Genomic DNA, 24,592 nt, shown 5'->3' with positions numbered 1-24,592 from the left:
ACCTGCAAACGTAGACCCAAATTACGAAGTCAGCTTTTAATCCCACTTCCAAGAACACCCGAAGGGATTACCTTTTCATTTTAATTTCGTACAGATTGGCATCTTTAAAATTGTCCTCTGATCCCGTTGGCTGAACTTTATAAATTTGGGTATATTTTAAACGGGTCAAATGATAAAAAATAGCTATGTTTCCTTATTAATCCTTTTGATGACAATAATTAGGTAATAATGACGCTAAATAAAAAAAATCATCTATGTAGTACCAATAATATCAATTGGCGTGTCAGTAATGTATATTGAATAAATTTAAATGAATAATCCCCTGTTATAAGTTAACTAGCGACCCGCCCCGGCTTCGCACGGGTGCAATGCTGATACTAAATACACTACAGAAAAATTGTGAACGTTGTATAGGTATAAAAATATAGCGGCCCGCTCCAGCCTCCGGCATCGCACGGGTATAAAATACATAGCCGGGCGGCCGCAAACGCTACGTCCTGCAATTTTTAAATCTGTAATATCTTCGAAAATATTCACTTAAATCATACGGTGTAAAGGGCCATATAGATCTATATTAAATGAACAATGTATCCATGGTATTTAATTGGTTAAGGATTAATGCTGTATTGGTTAAAATCGCTTCGAAAATTAGCCATTATTTGTCGTAAAAAGTAAATGACAAAAAAAAGTTATTGTGGGTTATCCATAAGAGATAGACATATACCATCGCGGACTTTTCTGTAGACCTTTTCAATGTGTATAATACTTAGTACATTATTTTGATAAAACTCGTAGGGTTCAGCCTGCGTTTGCAATGTAAGCGGAATAAATGTAATTTTTTACGACATCACATTAGAAACCTCAAAAATAACAGTACTTCTCCACTACTTAATGGATCTTATTATACATATAAACCTTCCTCTTGAATCACTCTATCTATTAAAAAAAACCGCATCAAAATCCGTTGCGTAGTTTCAAAGATTTAAGCGTACAAAGGGACATAGGGACATAGGGACATAGGGACATAGGGACAGGGAAAGCGACTTTGTTTTATACTATGTAGTGATAAGCACATTGATGTATTTTAAAGCGCTTTAGAATAGTCCTGTTACATGGCTATATATGGCATAGGTACCACCGACCGGTTCAGTTTCTACGCCGAAGAGCAACAACGTTAACAAAGCGGCGAAATCCAATGCGTACATATTCAAAAAAACAAAAGGCTTCAAGGGAAAATGCCCCAAAGTATTTCATTGACGTATAAAACAAAGCTTCGCGAAACAACATCCATTACTCTGTTCTTTGTGAAGTTGGAATGAAATAGAAAACAAAACATTGAACAACGTGTGGAAAGCCTCCAGGGCCTCCACTATTGTGGAGAATACGACAATTACCGTCTTAGGCTTCATTATATTTTAATGTTACAATTACTTTTAAACAGGCCGAAAGTAGAACACTACATTGTTGTGTATTCATTCGATATAACAACTCGAAAATATAAAAGTTATGACCATACAATTATAAGCAGTGGGCCGTATTTCTGTATTTGCGTTTACACGAGGCTGTTTAAACAAAGGATACATTTTCCTCGTTTAGTTCGATGTGTACCTGCGTGTGCACGGTACTGCTACACTATACCACCACGTAGACATGTCACACCTTTCCTAAATAAGCAGGGTGTTCTTAAACTACAAGCAAGACGCCAACTACATCTGGCCTGTCTCATGTTCGGTATTGCCAAGACCCGTATGCCTATATATCTGTACGAAAAGCTCAGCTGGACAACGAGCAGTCGAGATGTTGCATGCAGAAGCTGTGCTCAGCCACTTATCATTCCTCAACATAGTACTTCCACTTTTAGAGGCAGCTTCCGCTATGCAGCATCGAAAATATGGAATGACTTGCCGCCACCGATTAGGTTATTGTTAAACATTAATACATTCAAAAAACATCTTAAGAACTACTTAATCGATGAACAGCGAAGGTTAGATTAATGTCCAATGCTTATTTTTTCGTTTTTGTTTTTTTTTTATCTATTGGTATGGGTCAATCCTATCTTAAGTCTATTTATTTTATAGAACTTTTTATTTGGATATTTGTGTGGGTACGTTTTTTCACGGTATGATATATATGTATGTAATATTATGTTTATCACATTATTTTTAATTAATTATTATTATTGCGTCGCTTCACATCCGTGAGTCGAAACTAGGTTCTAGTTGAAAACCAGCGCTAGGCTCATGCCTGGCACAAGCTGAACTAGGTCCTTTTTGGCGGTACTGCGGGCACAATTTGTTTTAATATTTTTTATTTTTTTCGTGTTGAATTTTTTGTGTTATTTGTATGTATTCTTTTCTTTATTGTCTACTTTTTTGATGTGTCACGCTGTGTTGTCAAATAAATGTTTTTCTTTCTTTCTTTCTTTCTTTCTTACCTAAGGATGGTATTATGCAAAGTGTATACTACTAGGTACCTTAATTTTATGTACTGAATTTTAAGGCGTCGAATAGGCGATAGGTACCATTTCTTCGCAGGCTTCTTCTTAAAATACGTTTTCTTTAAACACTTCATTCTTACCTACAAAAGTCCGTCACAATCGTCCAGAAGACAAACCATTATAAATGGCGGCCGTTCTAAATTAAAATTCTCGTTGCATCTGTTAAACTGACGCGTATACTGCCATTTTTCTTTGCTGCGCGGTAAAGAGGAATTTTTTAAGGTTTCAAAATGGAAAAGTCACTATTCTTTTGTTCTGCATTTAAGCAACTGTTTTTCTTCAGTTAAAACAATAGATTATTTTAATGTACAAGAACAATCTATACTAATAATATTATAAAGCTGAAGAGTTTGTTTGTTTGTTTGAACGCGCTAATCTCGGGAACTACTGGTCCGATTTGAAAAATTCTTTCGGTGTTAGATATCCCATTTATCGAGGAAGGTTATAGTCTATATATCATTGCGCTACAATCAACAGGGGTGGAGCCACGGGGGTGAAACCGCGCGGAGCAGCTAGTTACAAATATGTTCGTTCAAGTTTAGTTCGACATTGGACTTACATTGCACACGTAAATAGATGAAGCCCGAGAGTTAAGGCATTTCCACATATTGGTAAGGGTCTTTGTGTATTTAAATTACTTGGTTTGTAACATAGAATTGATTGAAAATAAGAATATTTTTAGATAGTTTGCTCTTGGTTATCACTTTAGTAATACCACCAAAATTATAAAATGTATGTACTACGAAATTATATCATTATGGATAGGTCTATGTTATACGTATATGTCTACGTTTCTTCAAGCAACAGAAGTCTTAGTTATAGGAATTGTTAAAATTCTTATCACAAATAATAGACAAGAAGAATCGAAACAATTATGCTTATCCGTGGTTAATATTTGTTCTTGTTATTAAAAAGAAATGAAATGTGATATTATATTTATTCTACTTCATATTACAATCCTAATTTATTAAAAATGTTTGAAAATTTTTCATAAAGATTAAAATTACATCTAAAGCTTAGAGCTTAGATGTCGTAAAACATTGTAAGATATACTTGAACCGTAATTTTTACATTAAGAAGTCTGTTGCTATTATCATTATGCAAATTTGTATTATGAATTCCAACAAATATTTTTAATGTAGCAAAATATTTATGCACAACAAAATTCAAATACGACATAGCGACGACGAGTTAAAAATGTCATAACTTACCTTTATCAACGTTACAGTTTTAGGCTGCTTTTCCACCAGAGATATGCGAGGCTGCGTAGCGAGAGATGCGTTTGTAAAGAACCAATAGTATCGTTTCATTTAACTCGTCTCGCTCAGCACAGCTCTGATGGAAACGGCTCAGTGGTGCTAGGTTTTTGCGCATACAAAACAAGCGTGATTTGTGTGCGAAAAATGTGTATGATATTTTTAATTTTGAGCAAAATAACATTTCATAGTTTCGCAACGCATCCTTGCACATCTCTGGTGGAAACGAAGCAGCCTTAAGCGCAGAATGCAGATAACTGTAGAATAGCTATTCTACATCTACATGTGCTACGTAATAACATGTTATACCTTACCATTACCTGTACAGCCGGGTTCGCTCGGAAGTAAGCGAAGAGGGCACCAGTGATAGCCAGTAAGGCTACTGCGTTGAGGGCCAGTTGCATCATTCTGAATCTATGGGCAGAACTCTCTGTGCTCGGCCCTCTCATGTCGCGAAGCATCTGGAAGTAAATAGTACTGTAATCGTTGTTTTTTCGTGATTTTTACGCTTATATTCGAAGAGGAAAGTTTTTTGTGCCTATATCACACGTACAACTCAAAAACTATGGATAAGAGCCAAAGCTAAAATCGGTTAAGTATAACCGATTTTAGTTTTTAGTTTTTATACTTAAGTATATTTAATTTATGTATACTCTTAATAGTAATATTATAAAGAGTTTTGTTTGCTTGTTACCAGTTGACTCAAAAACTACTCAATCGATATAAAAATATTTTTATTTTTCGTGTACCATTGGAATGCTTCACCAGTTCACCTATATCTCTTTTATTTTAAACCAGAGCCATCGTCAACCCAGGCAAAACCCAGGCAATCTAGTCCTCTATATAATAAGCTGCAATAACGTAATTGATCGCTAACATACTATTTCTTAAAATTCAACATATTTATACATATCTTCCAACTATTCATTCAATCCTATAATTAAACAACTCATTATACAACCATCTTATTTTTCAAAGCGAAACCTTCGACAAAGATAATCTGAATTTAAAGATCCAATCACAAGCAGCTGAGCTCAAACCCTCCTATTAGCTTAATTTCCTTGACATAACGTTTGCTGTTTCCTTGCTCATACTATAACGAGGTTAAACCGATTACATCAATCCATAAGGGAATTTATCAAGGGTTGCTTGTCAATTGTTGCATTGTTGTTGTTTCGTAGTATATTGTAGTGACGGTTGTTTTGTTAACTTTAATAATTATAAAATAAATTCATTAGGTATAGAATATACCTACTGTACATGTACCTACTTCTATGTATCTATCTTAAATACATCGTCCTGTATTAAATATTATGAATGAAATATATTCTATAAGGTAGGTACTTTTATGAAAATGTAATATCGCTATTCTATGTATTTGTACCAGCTATAATTTTTTTTTGCTTTACCAGTAGGTATGAGATTCTTGTATGTTAGGAAACACGTATGAAACTTTTGATTATTTTTTAGCTATTGTGTTATGATCAGACCGAATATGTATAAGAATTAATAACAATAACAAGCACCCGAACATCTGATTACAACCTTTAAATAGCTGAAGTCGTGATGGGTCTGGATGGGTCGTGATGCGTAACATGAAAAACAACGGCAGATCTAACGGTTAGAAGGGTTAGCTATTAAGTCCTTATACGCCAGACAGTGTGCTATCGATCTAACTATTACGATATATACGTATGATTTTTTTTGCACGCCTCATAAGCGAAGCGTTGAGGTGGGTACTACTGTCACTTCGCGCAAAACATCTGATTTTTCAAACTTAAAATGTCTTTATGTATCATACATTGCACTTGTAAGATAATACATACACACACATATTAAGAAAAAACACTATTTTTAACGTTCATGATATTTTTGATGTCATTTTTGTTATTTAAACTAGTTAAAAAACAGTTTAAAAAAGTTCTGTCTTGGACGTCCGTGTGTCTGTATGTGCGGATCCTTTTTCTTGTTAACACGATAGCGACCGAAATACTTTACTAATCGAGTCTTTTTTTTTCTCTTACGCTTGAGTATTCTCAGGAATAGAACCCTTTCATTTTTCAGGGTCTGATTCGATGTGGTTTAATTGTTATTAAATAAACAAGAATAATAATAAATAAATATTTATTAAAAAAAAAATTATGAGGCGTGCACTTTTGGATTTTCCAAATTATTTATATTAAATAGCGGGTAAAATTTGCGGGTAGATATTTGTCGGCATGTTTATTACTTTTTGACTAAGAGTTGGATAATCTGATGAGGTAGCAGTGAATAAAGTTTTAAAACCATAATGAGATTACCTATAATTTTTTAATGTTTAATCTTCTTAATCTGAACAAATTTCTAGCCCCTATGTTCAGTATATTAGTTCATAACTATACAACGTATTACGAAACGTTTAGAATACTTGAGCATACTAAATGAAGGAACAAAAAACAATGCATGTTTTCGAGTGAATGATAAGCTCCTTCGCTTTGTGCAAACTATTCTGGATTAATGCAGAAATATCTTTACCGCTCGAGCTGTTCCGGGAATAATCTTCATTAACAAAAGGGTAATAATAGCTGCAAGCGGTAGACAATATTCATTCATTGTTCATTCATTCCTATTGTATGCGTTTTGATTGCGTTCTGTATTTTGTTTTGGTAACGTGTTTTCCATTTATATAGGTATACGGTTTACGTTGTTGCGTATTCAATGGCTTGCTTTTTGAATGACAATGCTGTAATTAAAATAGTTTTCACTGCGGATAGATAGGATAGATAATTGTATTTTGAAGACAATATGATGTGTGTCAGGTGATCTCATCTTCAAAGATGTACCATCGTTTTCAATATGAGTAGATATGTATTTTTGAATTTATGGTATTTATGTGGAACAATCGATGGCGATCGAATCGTGGACGATAGTTAACAATCGACAAATAGGCATTTCGAAGGGAAAAATCAATTTATCGCAGCTACACACGACACATAGCACATTCGTTTTTTTGATATAAAATATAATATACGGTGACTTTTTTTAATACTCCTAATTTTATTTTAGTAAAGTATTTTGGATCTTAGCTAGCTTTACTTCAATAAAACATCAAATTATTTATTTAATGCTGCATCAGAAACAACGAGAGAATACAAATAGTTTTGATATTTGATTCGCACTCGTAACTGTTACAAGGAAAAGCAAATTTACAGGAAAAAGGCCTTTGATACTAGGATTTTGGAAAAGTAAACATAATTATTTTTAATTATTTTTTTTAAATTTTCATTCGCAAAAACTAGGTGTTTCAATGATCATTATTTATTCTATAGGTAGGTAAATTTGTTTAAACGTATTGATTAAAATTAAACATTACGAAACAATTCCATCTTCTAATGTATAAAATAAAATGTACTTTTTAGTTGGTAATTCATAACAAGTTGTTAAATAATATTTCTTCAATATTGGTTTCTTAAATAGCATTTTGTTTCCGTTTGTAGTAAATTTAATATATTTCTATATCGTGGCCTTTCATACATTTCAACTTTAAACAACACATAAAACAAAGCGTTCAATCAAGTAAGTAATGAACACTAAAACTGTACAAAAATTACCTTACAGTTTTGAAAAGTTCCTTAAAATCCATTGTTACTATATCCACGGAAACTTCAAGCGACGTTCCTTGAAGAGACCACTAAGCATTCAAAGGATTGTAAGGAAAGCGCCTTTTTGAAAGCTAAAAAGCGCTTTCTAAAAGTGGTTCAGGTGCGCTAGTGCAACATTGTGCAGCGATCAAGCGCTGGAGGTGTGTTAGTGTGAGCTAGCAAGTTTTCGTTATAGTTTTTAGAACATTTAGGAATCAAGTGGCGCTGAGACTTGTTTTGTTTTGATTTGAATAATGCAGAACCTATATTATTTTATTTTTATAAATAACTACACTACATACAACAGGCAGTCGTCGAAAATTGCTCCAACAACGACGATCGAACATTAAGATCAGTTCTGATAATTATTTTTAACAAAAAACTCAAACTTGTACCTAATTTTCAGAACTAAACAAAATTTAAATTGGAACACACGGGAGACACCATTTTCAAAAAAATGTATGCGTGTACTAGAGTACACACGTAAGAAGTGAAACTTCTTTATGACCTTAAAAATGTCACGAGTATGGCGTAACGCAAAAATGTCACGCGTACGGCGTAACGCAAAAATGTCACGCGTACGGCGTAACGCAAAAATGTCACGCGTACGGCGTAACGCAAAAATGTTACACTAAATTTTTGTCCAACCCCGATAAAGAAGTTTCACTTCAATAAAAAAAATATCATAAAAATTGGTTCATCCGTTCTGGGGCAACAAACAAAACCTCCTTTTGTTAATTCATTTGACAAACAACTACAAACATTCCATACACAAAACGGTGACTAAAATTAAAATGCAATAACGTGTATTAAATTTCGAAACTAGGTACGGTAGCTAAGAAAAGTGAAGAAAATTTCATTTCCCGGCCCCGTTCCATCGCATATTGCTATTTACTCCAGTGCGGTTCGTTGCTCCGCTCGACACGTGCGAGCGATATAATATTATCTATTACTACTGTTTGCTTTGCTATAGAAATCCTTTTCTTCTCGCTATGAATCCATAACTGGTTATGTTTATTTTGCAAGATCAAGCAGATTAGAAATATCTATGGAATGTAAAAATTAATCTAGGTATGTCGCAAGGACATAAGTCAGAAAGACAACTGCTAACGCCGGGGACCCTGAGCTATTATCTAAACTGTGCCTGAGCGCTTAATTGCAATTTCAATAATCACTTGGTCAAATCTGGCTTCCAGAGAATGGTCTATAACTAATAACCTGTCCCAATAAACGAGTAAAAGAACTAAGCTTTAACTGAGAAAAAACAACGAAACTGTTATTGGAAGCAAAATAGGGAAGGAATTCTTCATAATCATTTCTTATTGAGTTATATCAAAACAATAAGTGTGCTCAAATGCAATGCATTTTATTTTTCAAGGAAGTATTTATCCTTGGTTTACTAGAATACTTTCCACCTTTACGCGCGATATACTTTGACCATTCAATGTATTTTCTGTTTCACCTTTTAAGTCTTATATTTTCCAGGAAAACGTAGCCTGTCCTACCTACTACACCGTAGTTTATATTATTTACTTATCAAAAACCTTTATAAAGCATAAACAAACAGAGTTACAGTAAATTAAATTCAAGAATAAACAAGTAATTCCTTCAATTCAAGGATCTTAAACGTTAACTATCTGTAAAATATTTTTATCATCCATTTAATTCTCGTGAAACTCCCGTCTCGAACCCTTCCTTTGTCACTATAATTAATACAACGTGCTCGATGCTCAAGTATTTATATAGGTACCTACGCCATGTTTAGGAGATATTAAATTGAGTTTGTCTGTTTGGATTTCAAACTATATAATCGTTTAGCTCTATGTTTTCTTAAGTCTAAATTAATTATTCTATATAATTATAAATAAATAATCATTATAATTATTGTTTTACTTGCTTAATAAGTTTGCCTGCCGGAATCTTAAAATCTGAGAAATTGTCTAGGAATGAGGCACGACTGTTCTATTCATAAGGAAAAGCTAAGAGAAGTCTGATTTAAAATACTAGTTTCGCACAGTTTTTGCAAATTTCATTGCAGGTATCACGATAAAATATACATTTGACAAATCTACATTGCAATAAAAACTAACTAAGAGACGAAACAAAAAAATAAGAAAAAACTGTATTTAATACACATAATGTAATAATAGCACGTAAAATCCCCTCTCAGTCGTTAAAATATATAACCGAAATCCAAAAATTAAATAAAAGAGAAATCTATGAAAAAATATTATCCAAGCAAAACTAACTATACTAAATAGTCATGTTTGTAATCAGTGTAAGTACATGCTCTGTGCTCTCGTTATTTGCCGTTTCTTTTTCCCCGTTGAGCAAGAAATTGCTAAATGTAATCCTTTAATTATCATTTTATTAATTGGATTAAGGTTTCTTACAATGATAATAATTATAGAGTTAATCTATATAAGAAGCCCTAGTAGTGGCCTAGGTTCTCTTTATCGTTATAGTTTTCTGGTAACTAATAATTTATCCAACTGAGAGATTTATAATCTCCAAATATTAAGTTGGTAGGTAGATAAATTATATTAAATATTTGTTAGCAAAACTTTATATACGTATCAATGTATATTAATTTCATTGCAAAAGTGTATGTGTGTGTTTTTATTATTTATTAACCAACAATTCAATAAAATTAACAAAAAAGTTCAAGTTATGATTAAAATTTCACTAATATGTACTATTACTTTTGAACTTAATATTACGTTTGAACTTGATTTAAGTTGAATATCGTAACTAAGTTTCTTGCCAGCTCTTCTCTAAAAACTGCTTTCCGAACCGATACCAAATAGTAAAACTTTATTACGATTCAAAAGTTTGAGTCCAATTTCATACATCAACCAAACAATCCATCTAACAGCCTACAATATAACTTCTAAACTATGTCATATCAGCGTCCACATCATAATGCGTTCCACGTGCAATCGCCGATATAAATTGAATGTTTAACAATTAAAGTAAATCCCGAACAGAGGCCATCTCCGGCCGTTTACCGACAAATCCGATGTTCTAATTGAATGAGTCCGCATTTTCAATTTGATTCGGTTTGCGATCGTGGCCCGAGATCAAATTGAACTGCAATCTACGGTACATTTCAAGTGTGAAATAAAAATATGTTCTTTGACGAGTTGTGAGATACTAGCGACTGTTGAAACGAAATAGGATTGGTGTGTGGTGTAATTTATACATTAGTCATCCACAAAATAATCGATTGTGAACGTTCTTTTTAGGCTAAATTTGGACGGCAAAATTTTGGACATAAGGAGGAATATAACATACTAAATAGTGCAACCTTTTTCAGACACTATAAAAACAGTTTAAGCTGTTGAAGCTTACAACAGTACTAATTACTATCTAAACCCCGCTACCGCTCATAACTCATACCACTATTATACCCGCTGTCGCTTATGCCTTCCGCTGCATGGTCAGCGCCACGTGTTAGTAATACTACACTTTATTTTAATTGCACAGCGAGCGCGCTGCGTGTGACATTTTATTTTACTCCACGGTTTACGTTTTAAACGTTCGCTACGTTTATTTGTTATTCTAAATATTTCCTTTTCCACATTCTCGATTATAACTTGTTTATATTGAGTTTTAACTTGTTGGTCGTGACTTTGTATTTGTTTTACGATTACTATCAATGATGAATGTGCACTTTCTGTAAATAAACATTGGAATATGCACCATGGCTCTATGAGGAAATGAAAATGAAATTTACGAGCGTTTATTTTTTTTATTTTTTGCAAGCGGAGTATGAGATTTCTGTCCTATATAGCCGTTTCTTAGTTTTTATGAATTTGTACTGCAAAATACAAATTGAATCTTGAATCTAAATCTGTTCTGATATTGTTGTACTTACGGTTCTAGCAACATAACGTTTAAGGTAATTACAAGAATTAAGTAGTTCTTTATTATTTTGGTCTTTCTTCTACTGGTCGAAAAATCTTTAAAAAAAGCTTCGGAAAAGATTAAGCGATATTGAAAACAATTGAATATAGATAAAATTTTAAAGCATACCGCGAGCAAAAAATGTTTCGTTTTACAATTATATAAATAACTAAGGGAACAAAAATCAAATAATATAAACCTGGGGTTGATATAACAAAATTATTATGGTTCTATTAAAGACGGTTCCTAGGAATCGAATGGAAAAGGAATAGAAATTAATATCCTAGCGAATCTCATGAATACTTCCAAGAATGAACGTTATTTTTAAATGAAAAAACCGGCCAAGTGCGAGTCGGGCTCGCGCACAAAGGGTTCCGTAGCAGCAAATATAATAAATTACAGTTAAATCAACCTATCTCAAAAACTATAAGAGATACTTTGATCAAACCAAAAATCGTTGAAAGAGTTAATTAGCATGCATCACCTCTATTTTTTTTAGAATTTTATACCCCGTAGTTATAAAAATAGAGGGGGGGGGACATACTTTTTACGACTTTGAGAGCTGATATCTCAAAAACCGTTCACTTTAAGAAAAATGTTTTTTAGAAAACTTTATATCATTTTAAAAGACCTTTCCATTGATACCCCACACGGGTATGTACATCGAAAAAAAAAATTTCATCCCTCAGTTACATGTATGGGGGGCCCCACCCCCAATTCTTTTTTTTACTATTTAGTGTCATATTTTTGTAGCGGTTCATACAACACATATTCCCATCAAATTTCATCACTGTAGTACTTATAGTTTCCGAGTAAATCGGCTGTGACAGACGGACAGACGGACAGACGGACAGACGGACATGACGAAACTATAAGGGTTCCGTTTTTGCCATTTTGGCTACGGAACCCTAAAAACTAACTACGTTTTGTACTTTTTAAAGTTTTAAGATTATTTTTGTATTTGAAAGCTACTTGTGACCATGTGTCACCGAACAACAGGATAATACCTTGTTTTTTTTTACCCGGGTCACAGAATAATAACTAGTACGGGTGGAGCCAACACAACTATTATAACAAAAATTATCAGAATTTTTTGACATACTTAACTATGAAATTCATACTTCCTAATGAAAATTGTATGATTTTATAACAGTCCATTAAATTATCTTTAGTTAAAATTTTCAAAGATTGGTTTTAATATTTAACCCGGCGTCATTGTGGTAGAAAACAGATACGCGAACGTTGAGGTGGGTCAATATTACCCATATATTTTATAGTTTGTATTTCTAAACTTTTTAAGAAAATTAGTATTATGTGTTATTATTATAGGATAAAGGTATTCTGGTTTTGATATTATAAAATAAAAATAATAATTAATCAACGTTTTATTCATTTTAATCAACTTTGACATAAACTCATAAAAATAGGAACAAAATATAGACCTCTTGCGTTTTCATATCAATACTATGCTATTAACCAGTATTTTTGGTTACAAATAGCATTTTTATAAACTTAAGTCTAATATATGAGAAAAAAACTTTAACAAAGCTAATTAGAATCTTTGTTGTGAATGAAATCAATACAGAAAGACATGATGCGTTCAGGACAAATAAATTTAGGGCAAGCTTGACAAAAATGTTTTGTTTTAGTTACTATTTTTTTTTCCTGACACATTTAACATCTTTTGCGGAACTGCAGGTGGCTCCTCTGATGATCCACCAATAAATTCTCTGATTCTTTTGCCCATTTGTCGTTGCTATCGATTCAATTCCTGGCGAATTTTCAAATGTTCTAATACCAGAGCAAGACCTAAGTTTTTCAAAAATTACGTCGCTTACCGCTTGGTTTAATTTTATTTATGCGACGTATTATAAGCGCATTAATTCCTGTGTGTCCAACATGGCATAAAAATTGTCAGGGGCCACCTTTTGGAGTTACGACTCACATCATATGAGGCGCAAAGTTCATCAGCGACGTCAACCCCATATTTAGTTTTATTGTAAAAGGTATTGAATTCGGGTTTTCGCTTTTCTCCGCTTGAAACACACTCCGCACTCTAACATCATCCTTTTCTTCAACTTCATCATCATAATAAGATAAGTCCTAGTAAGACAAGAGTCTAAACCCGCCATGATACGTGAAATTTTCTATTCTATCCGTTTATAGTACCTATTTTATAATAAGTACCTGATGGACAAACAAAAACATTAAATTCACAGAAATAAGCAAAAAAAATGTTTGCAGACACCAAGAAATCATACACAACAGTAAAAATCGATAACTTAGCTATGGCGCGAAATTGTTACATCAATTGTGAGGATGGGTCATATTTACCTTTTTCGAAAATACACGCGTGTATCTCCCAGTACACTCGACGTCGAAAGGATTTCACTTCCAAAACGTTTAATGTAAATTGTTAGCTCTAGCTACTACAAAGAACAGCACAATCGTGCACGTAATTACTAAGATATTGGAAATTATAAACGAGCCGGGTCATTTTGACCCAACCTCAATGACGCCGGGTTAAATAACGATTTTTATTTTGCTATCAGACCATGATTCCCAAATTGTAAAAAAACTAAACTATTTCTTTACAAGCAGTAAGTTCTGCGTTTTTACTTTGAAACCGCAATCACATATCTTCTTATATATAAAAATGAATCGCAAAATGTGTTGGTAAGCGCATAACTCGAGAACGGCTGAACCGATTTCGATAATTCTTTTTTTATTATATTCCTTGAAGTACGAGGATGGTTCTCATGTAGAGAAAACGTAAACATGTACCACGGGCGAAGCCGGGGCGGACCGCTAGTTTTATATAAAATACTAGTGGTCCACCCCGGCTTCGCCCGTGGTACCTACATTTGTAAACTATCCTATCTCTCAAGTTGGATCGAACTGCACATGGTGTGCGAATTTTATTATAATCGGTTAAGTGGTTTAGGAGTCCAGTGAGGACAAACATTGTGACACGAGATTTATATAATATATTATTAAGATGATATTTCCAATAAATGTCAGAAAATCAACACAAAATAATTTAATATGCTTTTGTGTTGCTTTTTCGATATTATTAGAATTTAAAGGCATTATACTCTATCAGAGCGTACAAATTTTCATATTAAATACTGAAAATCTGAAGAAAAAAAAAATGTGTGCGTGTACTAGAGTACACACGTAAGAAGTGAAACTTCTTTATGTCCTTATTTTTCAAAAAATAATTTACTATATACAATATTAAAGAAATACGTTAGTCACACGCTCGTCGCTACCTACTTAAATATTTACACCGGCCGCTGCTGCAACTCGCTCGCTTCGCTCGCTCGGCTCGTGCGGTAGTTCAAAAGTTAACCTAAGATGCTCGTCGCTTCGCTCCTCGCTACCTATTTACATATTTACACCGGCTGCTGCTGCAACTCGCTCGCTTCGCTCGCTCGGCTCGTGCGGTAGTTCAAAAGTTAACCTAAGATGCTCGTCGCTTCGCTCCTCGCTACCTATTTGAATATTTACGCCGGCCACTGCCGCGACTCGCTCGCTTCGCTCGCTTGGCTCGTGCGGTAGTTCAAAAGTTAACCTAAGATGCTCGTCGCTTCGCTCCTCGCTACCTATTTAAATATTTACACCGGCCGCTGCTGCAACTCGCTCGCTTCGCTCGCTCGGCTCGTGCGGTAGTTCAAAAGTTAACCTAAGATACTCGTCACTTCGCTCCTCGCTACCTATTTGAATATTTACGCCGTTTTCAGCTTATAAAGGATTTCGACTTAGGCGGATTTTGATTGGACAGAGAGTTTGAGGTTTATTCTTATAAATTTTGAATTCATAAAATTATAATTGAACACCTGACACCAATCAAGCAAACACGTGTTTACGTGAGTCATAGATTTATTATCGTATACTCCTAAAATGTTTTCTAAGAAACAATAGTGTACTTACATTTTCGGCACGTTCTTAAAGTCGGTAACTTATTTTTGTTCGAACAATAGAGGTAATAAATTCCTAATGATCAAGTTGTAAAGGTTGTAAAATAAAAAATATTCTATATTAAAACGTATATATAATATGTGCGTCATTAATTTCTGACTGTTTCGAAATTTGGTGCAAAATAAAATAGTGTGTAAATAAAATTTGTAAAAAATCAATAAAATAAAATAATTGAGTAAAGATCTATAGGCATATTATGTATGTATTTATACAAGATATGTATATTATATATTTATACAGGGAACTTCTCAACGTGTTAACTATGAAATTATACTTTTACTCAATTGTTTAATTTTATTTACACACTGTTTTATTTTGCACCAAATCTCGAAACAGTCAGAAATTAATGACGCACATAGTACATAATATATACATATTAAGACAGAGGTTAAGCTTAAATAACTTGAAAAATAAATAACATGATCACGCCCACGTGTTGGTGTTTTAAAAAATTCAATCATAAACTGAGAATAACTGTAAATATTTTAGAATTAGAAAAATAAATATGTACCACAATAACATTCAAGTATTAGAAAAAATTTATACATAATTCCACCCACGTGCTAGTGTATCTATACATATTATCTATACATATTATAATAAAATTGAAAAAATTGAAAAATACAATCAAAAAGTGAGGTTAATTTTAAATAACTTAGAAAAATAAATACCATAATTACACCTAAGTATTAGAAAAAGATATGTAATTACTTACTTTTTTTTTAAATTCACTGGAATTAGAATAATTAAAATAAACACTTTGATTGTGCTGATCACTTTAATATAATATTATCACGTCACCATAGAGCGTTGGAAATAAATACGAGTGCAATAGAAAAACGGTCAAGTAAAGTGGTAGGACGTACGTTAAAACGATACGATATCCCTACTCCGCTGGAGAAAGTATACGTCGAATCACGCGTGGTAGGGATAAGAAAAAAAATGTCACGAGTACGGCGTAACGCAAAAATGTAACGCGCGCGGCGTAACGCAAAAAATGTAACGCGCGCGGCGTAACGCAAAAAATGTCTCACAAAATTTTTGTCCACCCCCGATAAAGAAGTTTCACTTCAAAAATACATTTACTCTTGCAAAATCAATCAAGATAAAAAAAGAATCCTGTAATCATTGCCACACACCTCCAAATACATATAATTGCATCATTTCGAAAACAAATTAAGCATTCAGCAATACAAAAACACCTTCCGCATTCGCGAACTTCCGTGAATTCTCGCCGTTCATAAAAGTTGGATTTACGTAGAGAATATAAATCCATTGTGTCATATCCGGGCACGGCTGTACCAGATCTGTACGGCATGTGAAACTTTCGCACCACGTTAAAACTTCGCACAGTATTTTTTTGACCCTTCTTTTGCGACAGCCTAATTTTATTGAATGAATGTATGGATATATACATGACAAACGCAAGAGTAAAACTCCCATGAAGCTCACTATCATACTTTTCGAAAAAATTCAATCTGAATAAAAAGTACCGGTATTTTATATAATTCAATTTTAATTTTTTATTAATTTTTCTACCATTATAACACATTTTTTTGCATTGCGAGCGTCAAGGCTAGCCATAGGGCCAATTTTCGATCCATTCGGGGAAGAGCTGTGACTTCGCAATTTCGAGATAATCGCATAAATAACAAAATTTCATTTCTTTTTTTGTGACTGAACTTTTAAGAATAGGCAAATTATTTTTACTTCAAAACATAGTTATATGTATGGACTACTTCCACAAAAAAAACCGATCGCGAAAAGAGCGGGATTCGCGAGATATTAATTTCTGAAAAAGTACCGGTTCTTTAACGAATTTTTTGTATAAAATCCACAATATAAATTGAACTTATATAGAGTTGCGTTTCTCAGATGACGGAATACTACAGAAAATTTGATGAGACATATTGTTAGTAAATTGAAGTGTCTATAACAAAATATAAAAAATAAAAAAGTTATAAAAAAAATTGAGTTAAAATTAAACAAAATTTCTTTATGCAGTAAAATTACATCATTTACAAATTAATCTTAATTATTTTTTTATTGATGTTATTTAGCGTTTATCGCGACATAAGGTGTTATAATAAAAATGTTTTTGCTTTAAAAGACTTTCAATAAATTCTCTATTTGTTTGGTCGGATGACATTTAATTAGATAAATAAAAATAAATAGTTCAAATTTTTTTTATTCAACTCATCCATCAATTGAAATTGCTTTCTCTAGGCACTAGATATCAAGATTACGACTATTTATTTCAACTTATTAGTTGACATTATCGGGGTGTGTGGAGTTTTCGCAATCCAGACTAGAGGGCGCTTTTGCGCGCTGAATCGCGCTATTGAAATGTTTTGTTAGTTACATATAAGATGTAAGCTGATTTCCATGAGTTGGGTTAATTGGTTTGGAGAAATAAGTAAAAAAAAGTAAAGTTGGTAGTTTGAAAAGTAAGGTTGGTTGAATTAGCGTTTTATCCGCTTTAAACGAAAAATCGGTTGGTTTTATCGGTCCAACCGTTTCAGTTGGTTGGTTGTGGGTCAAAACCCTAATTAAATCTTCTATTTCGTTTTGTAAAGCCATTTATTGGTTGTTGATTTTTGACTTTTCTTTTTTACTTTGTTTTTTAATTTCTTTAATCCAATTATTTTATTTGATTAAATACTTTCACTGCCATTCATACAGTTTTGTATACGTAAAGGCTATGGATAACGCTGTAGCTGGAACCTCTTATCCTTCGGAGGTGGCCTCATACAGGCTAGATGTAGAAACAGGCTGCCATACACTAACTCGATATGATATATACATATATCTGGATCAAGAGAGTAAAAAACTCCATGGTCGCTATGGAAAACCGTTTGACTTATCCAAATCGGAAAGGAATATTTTTGTAAAATCGATTTTTGCAACTATATTAAATACACCCCTTTCAGAACCACAGGAGAAAAATTTTAACATTGCTATAAACCGTTTTATCAACAAAGTTGAGAAAAGATATAACGATAGCAACAGAATTTTGTCACAATTTCGAAAAAAAAATAACGCTTGGTTGAATAAGCCTTTTATAAATGATCTTCCTCAAGATGTCATTTCGAAACCTTCTGAGGTTGTGAATGTACCACCTGCCGTCTTGGATGTATCGCCTATGGTTTTGGACGTGCCATCTGAGGTAGCCGATGAACACCCAATAGTTCCCGATCCTCATCGCTTGGTCTTGCGTGAAATTGCCTGTTGTAATAAAGATGAAGAATATGCAAAACTTCATAAACGAACGCAACTTAGAAAACAAAAATCACTAGAATTATTGATTCAGAATGAACCATCAGCAAAACTGATTTCATCATTTACTAAAGTCATTAAATCTCATGACAACAAAAAACTAAGCAAAAAAAGTGCCCATGACTTAGAAGCTGTGATAAAGATATGTTTGGAGTCTGCAAATAAATCAACTGAAGTGTTGGCAAAAATAAATCAGTACAGTAATCCATACTCTCCAGAAGAAGCGCTTGGTATACTTATTGACCGAAAATATAGTGTCGAAACATATAAATTTTTACAACAAGATTTAAATAAAAGAGGTTTTAAAGCTTTTCCACCGTACAGACTTGTAGCAAAAGCAAAACTGGAGTGTTACCCAGAGGATGGAGTCTTGGCAAATGAAGTTGAAGCTTCTGTTTCGCTACAAGGTCTGCTTGCACACACATTTAAAAGAATTGTAAGTCTCTGTGATGATGTCATTAATGCGTATTGCGAACGAATGGATTTGGACGAATTGTCTTGTAAATTTGAAGGCTCTTGGGGCTTTGACGGCAGCACAGGCCAATCATTATATAAGCAGAAGGCACCCCAAGATCCTTTGTATGATGAAAATACTATATTTGCCACAACCTTCGTACCATTAAAGGTCATGGAAACGTGCAGCAGTCAAATTCTCTGGGTAAATCCAACACCTCAATCATATCGCTCTTGCAGGCCTCTACATATTCAATATAGAAAAGAGTCAAAGTCTCTTATTCTCAGAGAAAAACAGTACGTTGAACAACAATTAAAAAATTTGTCCCCTATCGCAGCAGCCACATCAAAAGGCTTCATAGTAAAAACTATTTGTAATCTTACATTAAGTATAATAGATGGCAAGGTGTACAATATCATCAACAATACCTTTTCTCAACTAAGGTGTCCAATTTGCGGGTTGACAGCAACTAAATTCAATGACCTGGATTTGGCGTTCTCTACACAAATTAATAAAGAAGCTATAAAAAATGGTCTGAGCCCTCTTCATGCATTTATAAGATTTCTAGAGTTCTTACTCCACTTGGGATACAAAAATGACCCCCGAGTAAGACAGTGGCGAGTCTCAAAGTTGTCACCTGCGGGCATAATTACTGAAGACCGAAAAAAAACAATTCAGGCGCAAATACGGGATCGTCTGGGTATACTAGTAGATGTTGTACGTCCGAACTCTGGAACAACTAATGACGGAAATACTGCTCGAAGAGTTTTCGCTAATGAGGAAAGTCGCGGCATATTTGCAGACATATTAGGAATAAGTAGATGGCTTGTAGATGACATACACGTAATTTTAGTGGCAATTAACTGCGGTCTACCGGTAGACTCAACGAAGTTCGGAATTTTTTGCAGAAATTTAGCCAAAAAATATGTAGCTAATTACAACTGGCACCCCATGACGACGACAATGCACAAAATCCTTATTCACGGCCAAGAAATTATAGAAAACTCGGTACTGCCCGTAGGTGTTTTATCCGAACAAGCTGGAGAGTCCAGAAATAAATATTGGCGATATGACCGCGAACATCACAGCCGAAAAGACGACAGAAAACACACAATGGAAGACTTATTTCATAGGGCATTGGAATCGTCCGATCCAGTTATATCGAATACACGTTTGAGTATGCGCCAAAACAGTATGAAAAAATTGCCTTTGCCCTCTGCTGTTATCGAAATGTTGAAACCATTTCAATTTAATGAAGAAGAAGATGAACACAACGAAGAAGAATCATATTGTACTGAAATTGAAGACAGTTCACTCATTCTAACAAATGAAAATGACGTATTTTTAGTTTAGACATTTTCACATTTCATTTCACTCCCTTAGCTACATATTTTTTCCTGCCAAATCCAAGGTCAAGTTTATTTTAATAATTTTACAAACAAGGAAACTTACAAATTTATGTAATCCTCTTCATAGTATAATGTGGTATAAGTATATAAATAAAGAAAAGAAATAGTAATTGGGGTACCTACTTACCTTTATATGAAAGTATGAAATAAAAATATTGATAAAGTGTGATTTAGGATTTTATACAAAAAAATCGTTAAAGAACCGGTACTTTTTCAGAAATTAATATCTCGCGAATCCCGCTCTTTTCGCGATCGGTTTTTTTTGTGGAAGTAGTCCATACATATAACTATGTTTTGAAGTAAAAATAATTTGCCTATTCTTAAAAGTTCAGTCACAAAAAAAGAAATGAAATTTTGTTATTTATGCGATTATCTCGAAATTGCGAAGTCACAGCTCTTCCCCGAATGGATCGAAAATTGGCCCTATGGCTAGCCTTGACGCTCGCAATGCAAAAAAATGTGTTATAATGGTAGAAAAATTAATAAAAAATTAAAATTGAATTATATAAAATACCGGTACTTTTTATTCAGATTGAATTTTTTCGAAAAGTATGATAGTGAGCTTCATGGGAGTTTTACTCTTGCGTTTGTCATGTATATATCCATACATTCATTCAATAAAATTAGGCTGTCGCAAAAGAAGGGTCAAAAAAATACTGTGCTTCGGTTTAATGTACCGAATTGCGTGCCCGTGAGTTAAAGTTAGTGCCTCAATTATAACTTGTTAAAGGTTTACACACATATTAAAGGTTTCGTATTTGCATAAGTTTTTAATTTATAAGTGGAAGAAATTCGTAGTCTGTTTCAGTTTAATCTTAACTACTTGAGAGCATACGCTTCGGTAATATGCAGTTGATTTCCAATATAATTATAACTAAGAATAATGATACGTTTAAGTAGTAGTATTTAAAATACACACATAAACACAATGCACAACTTTACCATTAAAAATTATTAAAGTGTAAACTTACCCGATGATGCAGTGACATGTTGCTGCCATTTTGAAATCTCACAATAGTCTGTAGCGAGGCCGGCGTCGACATGCTCTTGGTAATGGACGAATTTGCATTCTCCTTCTCCTGTTGTTCCTTCAACAAGAGGCCACGCGCTATCTTCGCGTTTAGGCTTTTATTCAAATGCTGCTGAGGAAGCAATGGTGCTTCCATCGTTTTCGTCGTATACGATGGGGAGGAAGTCTGACTGAAAGAGTCCGACGACACGTTCGAGTCTTGCCGCACGCTTATGTTAGACCCGGAGCTCGGGGACCGCTTTATTTGTTGGTTTTGCTGCGGTGGCGGTAGCGGGTTGTCTGGCATTTTTTGCGGCGGTCTTCTGGGCAGCGGCGGTTGCGCTTGCTGTGGTGGTGGTGGGTTGCGGCTGCAGTCAATTCGGGGAGGCGGGTTCCTTCGGATCCCGGTTGTTTCATTTGATATCGGCCGTGGTGGTGTAGGTGGAGGGACACGCTTCGGCGGTTGAGGTGAGGACCTACGGGGCGGCGCGGGCGGTACCGGCAGCGGCGTCACCACCGGCGCGGTCCGCTGCGGCACCGGCGGCGGCTGCGGCGGCGGCACGGGCTGGATCGGCGGCGGTAACTGTAACAAGGGAAATTGACTAACTTGAGGGAATTAATTGCGTTAGGAACTCGATGTATCGGCTCTCTACGTGCGTAATTAATTCGATTGTTACATACTAATTAGATATTGACGTAAATTTAAGCGGTTGATGCAGTATATCGAAATGCAGATGATAATGAAATAAAAGCTCTTGAAGTATTAAATGAAGTCATAAAGAAAGGCTGTATAAATCTAAGGCATAAATTAGTTGGTTAATGTTACGAAAATTTAATTATTCGAAAATATAGAATGTGTATTTTATTGGTAATTAATAGGTAGTTATAATAAATCTCAAGTAAACATTGTCCGACAACAATGGTTTATTCCTCAGTAATAATTATTCGTCGAAGTATCGATTTGTGAAGTTTTGCTAAGAATTTTTTGTTTATAACGAGGCGAACAAAGAAAGATATTAAGTACACGCATGCCGTATTACGAAGAAACTTTCGTATAATGTGTTCATATTGTAAATCTCGTAAAAAGCGGAGGATCCTACGGTATTGATGACGCAGGGCACGTGTGAAAAGTTTTTGTACGTGGCTCTTTTAGATAACCTCAATTTAACTTCCGAGTATACAAACCACATAAACTAAGGGCCAAATCAGAAAAAGTATTTCGTTCATAATAGTATTATCGGCAAGCCATTCAAATATTTCTTTGAATTTACTAGCGATGTAGCTAGGTAAATGTTGTGATTGTAGTTGTAACTGTTTTGATAAGGCATTGACATCCTTTTTTGTATACAAAGTTTATTCTTATAATATGCGATTATCAATATACAAAGTATTTCATATTGACGAATTAAGCCAAGCCTTTGCAAAACTCATAATTATAAGGTTTAAAGACATTTATTCTCATTAAGACATGAAGTCACTTACACGAGAAACTTAATTTTAAACATAGAAATTATTATTTCCATGTCTGAATAAGTCAATAGAAATTTCCAATACTAAGTACATGAAATGTATGCCCATTTTTCTAAGTCCTTAAATAGTTCTAAAGGCAATGCAAAAGTGCTTCCTCTAGAAATGTATGGGAGTTGATTACACGCGGATCTTCCCACCTCGTTTGTTACACTTTCATTGTTTCGTTACCGTGTAATTGTTCGTGGTGTCTATTATCGATGTTTGGCATAGAGTATGGAAACAAAGGTTGTCAAATTATTTTGCAACTGTCATGCACCACGACAGTCGACACTTGTACTTCCGCCTCCGATCGGGCCGCTCATCTGCTGTGCGCGCGCGGCGGCCATTGGAAACACGTGTATCGCAATCGGATAATTGACGTAAATTCATCGAGAGCTGCAGCATCTCAAAGGTACGTGGTGCATTGTTTTTGCTGCTCACTATTTCTGAACATCGAATTTGTGTTAACGTAATTTTCCCTAATGTAGTAGAAGCCACCCGCTATTTCGGCTTGGTGCGATTCTACATTCATACTATGTATATTGCACGCCTCATAAGCGAAGCGTTGAGGTGGGTACTACTGTCACTTCGCGCAAAACATCTGATTTTTCAAACTTAAAATGTCTTTATGTATCATACATTGCACTTGTAAGATAATACATACACACACATATTAAGAAAAAACACTATTTTTAACGTTCATGATATTTTTGATGTCATTTTTGTTATTTAAACTAGTTAAAAACAGTTTAAAAAAGTTCTGTCTTGGACGTCCGTGTGTCTATATGTGCGGATCCTTTTTCTTGTTAACACGATAGCGACCGAAATACTTTACTAATCGAGTCTTTTTTTTTCTCTTACGCTTGAGTATGCTCAGGAATAGAACCCTTTCATTTTTCAGGGTCTGATTCGATGTGGTTTAATTGTTATTAAATAAACAAAAATAATAATTAATAAATATTTATTAAAAAAAAATTATGAGGCGTGCACTTTTGGATTTTCCAAATTATTTTTATTTGTAGCGCAATATTTTATAGCCGAGAAATGCCCCATAATGAAGGAACTGTTCAATACTACAATTATTTTATAATTTAATCTAGTATTTCTTAAAGATTAGCGCGTACAACCAATGCTAATTTTAACACATAAGTTTCATCACCTTCTTCTACTTATTTTATACTAGTGATGATGATGAAGATCATGAGACTATCGTTCAACCAACCGAAAGATCTCTTAAGGTTCAATTACCTTATTGCATACCTTAACAGGTCTAGGAGGCACGAGCCGCGAGGGCGGGCAGTAGGGCAGCGCATCCGACGGGCAGTAGACGAAGCCCGAGGGCCGTGGCTGAGCAGACGCGCAGGCCGCCGTGGAGTGCCGCCGAGGGGTGCCCACACTCGGACGAAGCAGTTCCATCAGCTTCTCACCAGGGGTCGCCGCTAGGCTGCCGGCGCGACCGTACCTACGACAATGTTATAGTTTAAATATTGTTGATGGTTTTATCGTGGATGGTTTTTTTAACTATAGTGGTAGGGACTAGTAGGTATGCCTGTTATTAATATTAATATAAAATTAGAGGAGATTTATTTTTTTCTTTGTTATCATTAAACTAATCATCATTAACAAATCTATATATTCAATAAGGGCATTAGTCTTTATAGTAAAGTTTTTAACA

At 34.3% G+C, this 24,592-nt stretch overlaps 1 protein-coding gene across 1 annotated transcript in view; it reads right to left on the bottom strand.

Annotated features, from left to right (window-relative positions):
• Positions 1–24,592, bottom strand: part of Corin (corin serine peptidase) — an 89,483-nt gene that overhangs the window by 29,899 nt on the left and 34,992 nt on the right. Inside the window, exons 3-5 of the mRNA XM_089696859.1 lie at positions 24,178–24,379; positions 21,371–21,991; positions 4,074–4,214 (exon numbers count right to left, since the gene is read on the bottom strand). Of these exons, the coding sequence (XP_089552985.1) occupies positions 4,074–4,214; positions 21,371–21,991; positions 24,178–24,379 (964 nt within the window). The remainder of the gene's footprint in view (positions 1–4,073; positions 4,215–21,370; positions 21,992–24,177; positions 24,380–24,592) is intronic.

The sequence above is a fragment of the Colias philodice genome, chromosome 6 (genome assembly GCF_061535455.1).
Source record: "Colias philodice isolate Cphi_HAF_F1 chromosome 6, ilColPhil1 Martin Lab GWU primary, whole genome shotgun sequence".
In the NCBI taxonomy this organism is placed as follows: domain Eukaryota; kingdom Metazoa; phylum Arthropoda; class Insecta; order Lepidoptera; family Pieridae; genus Colias; species Colias philodice.
Note: the sequence above shows the minus strand (reverse complement) of the source record. Positions and strands in the feature narration are given on the sequence as shown.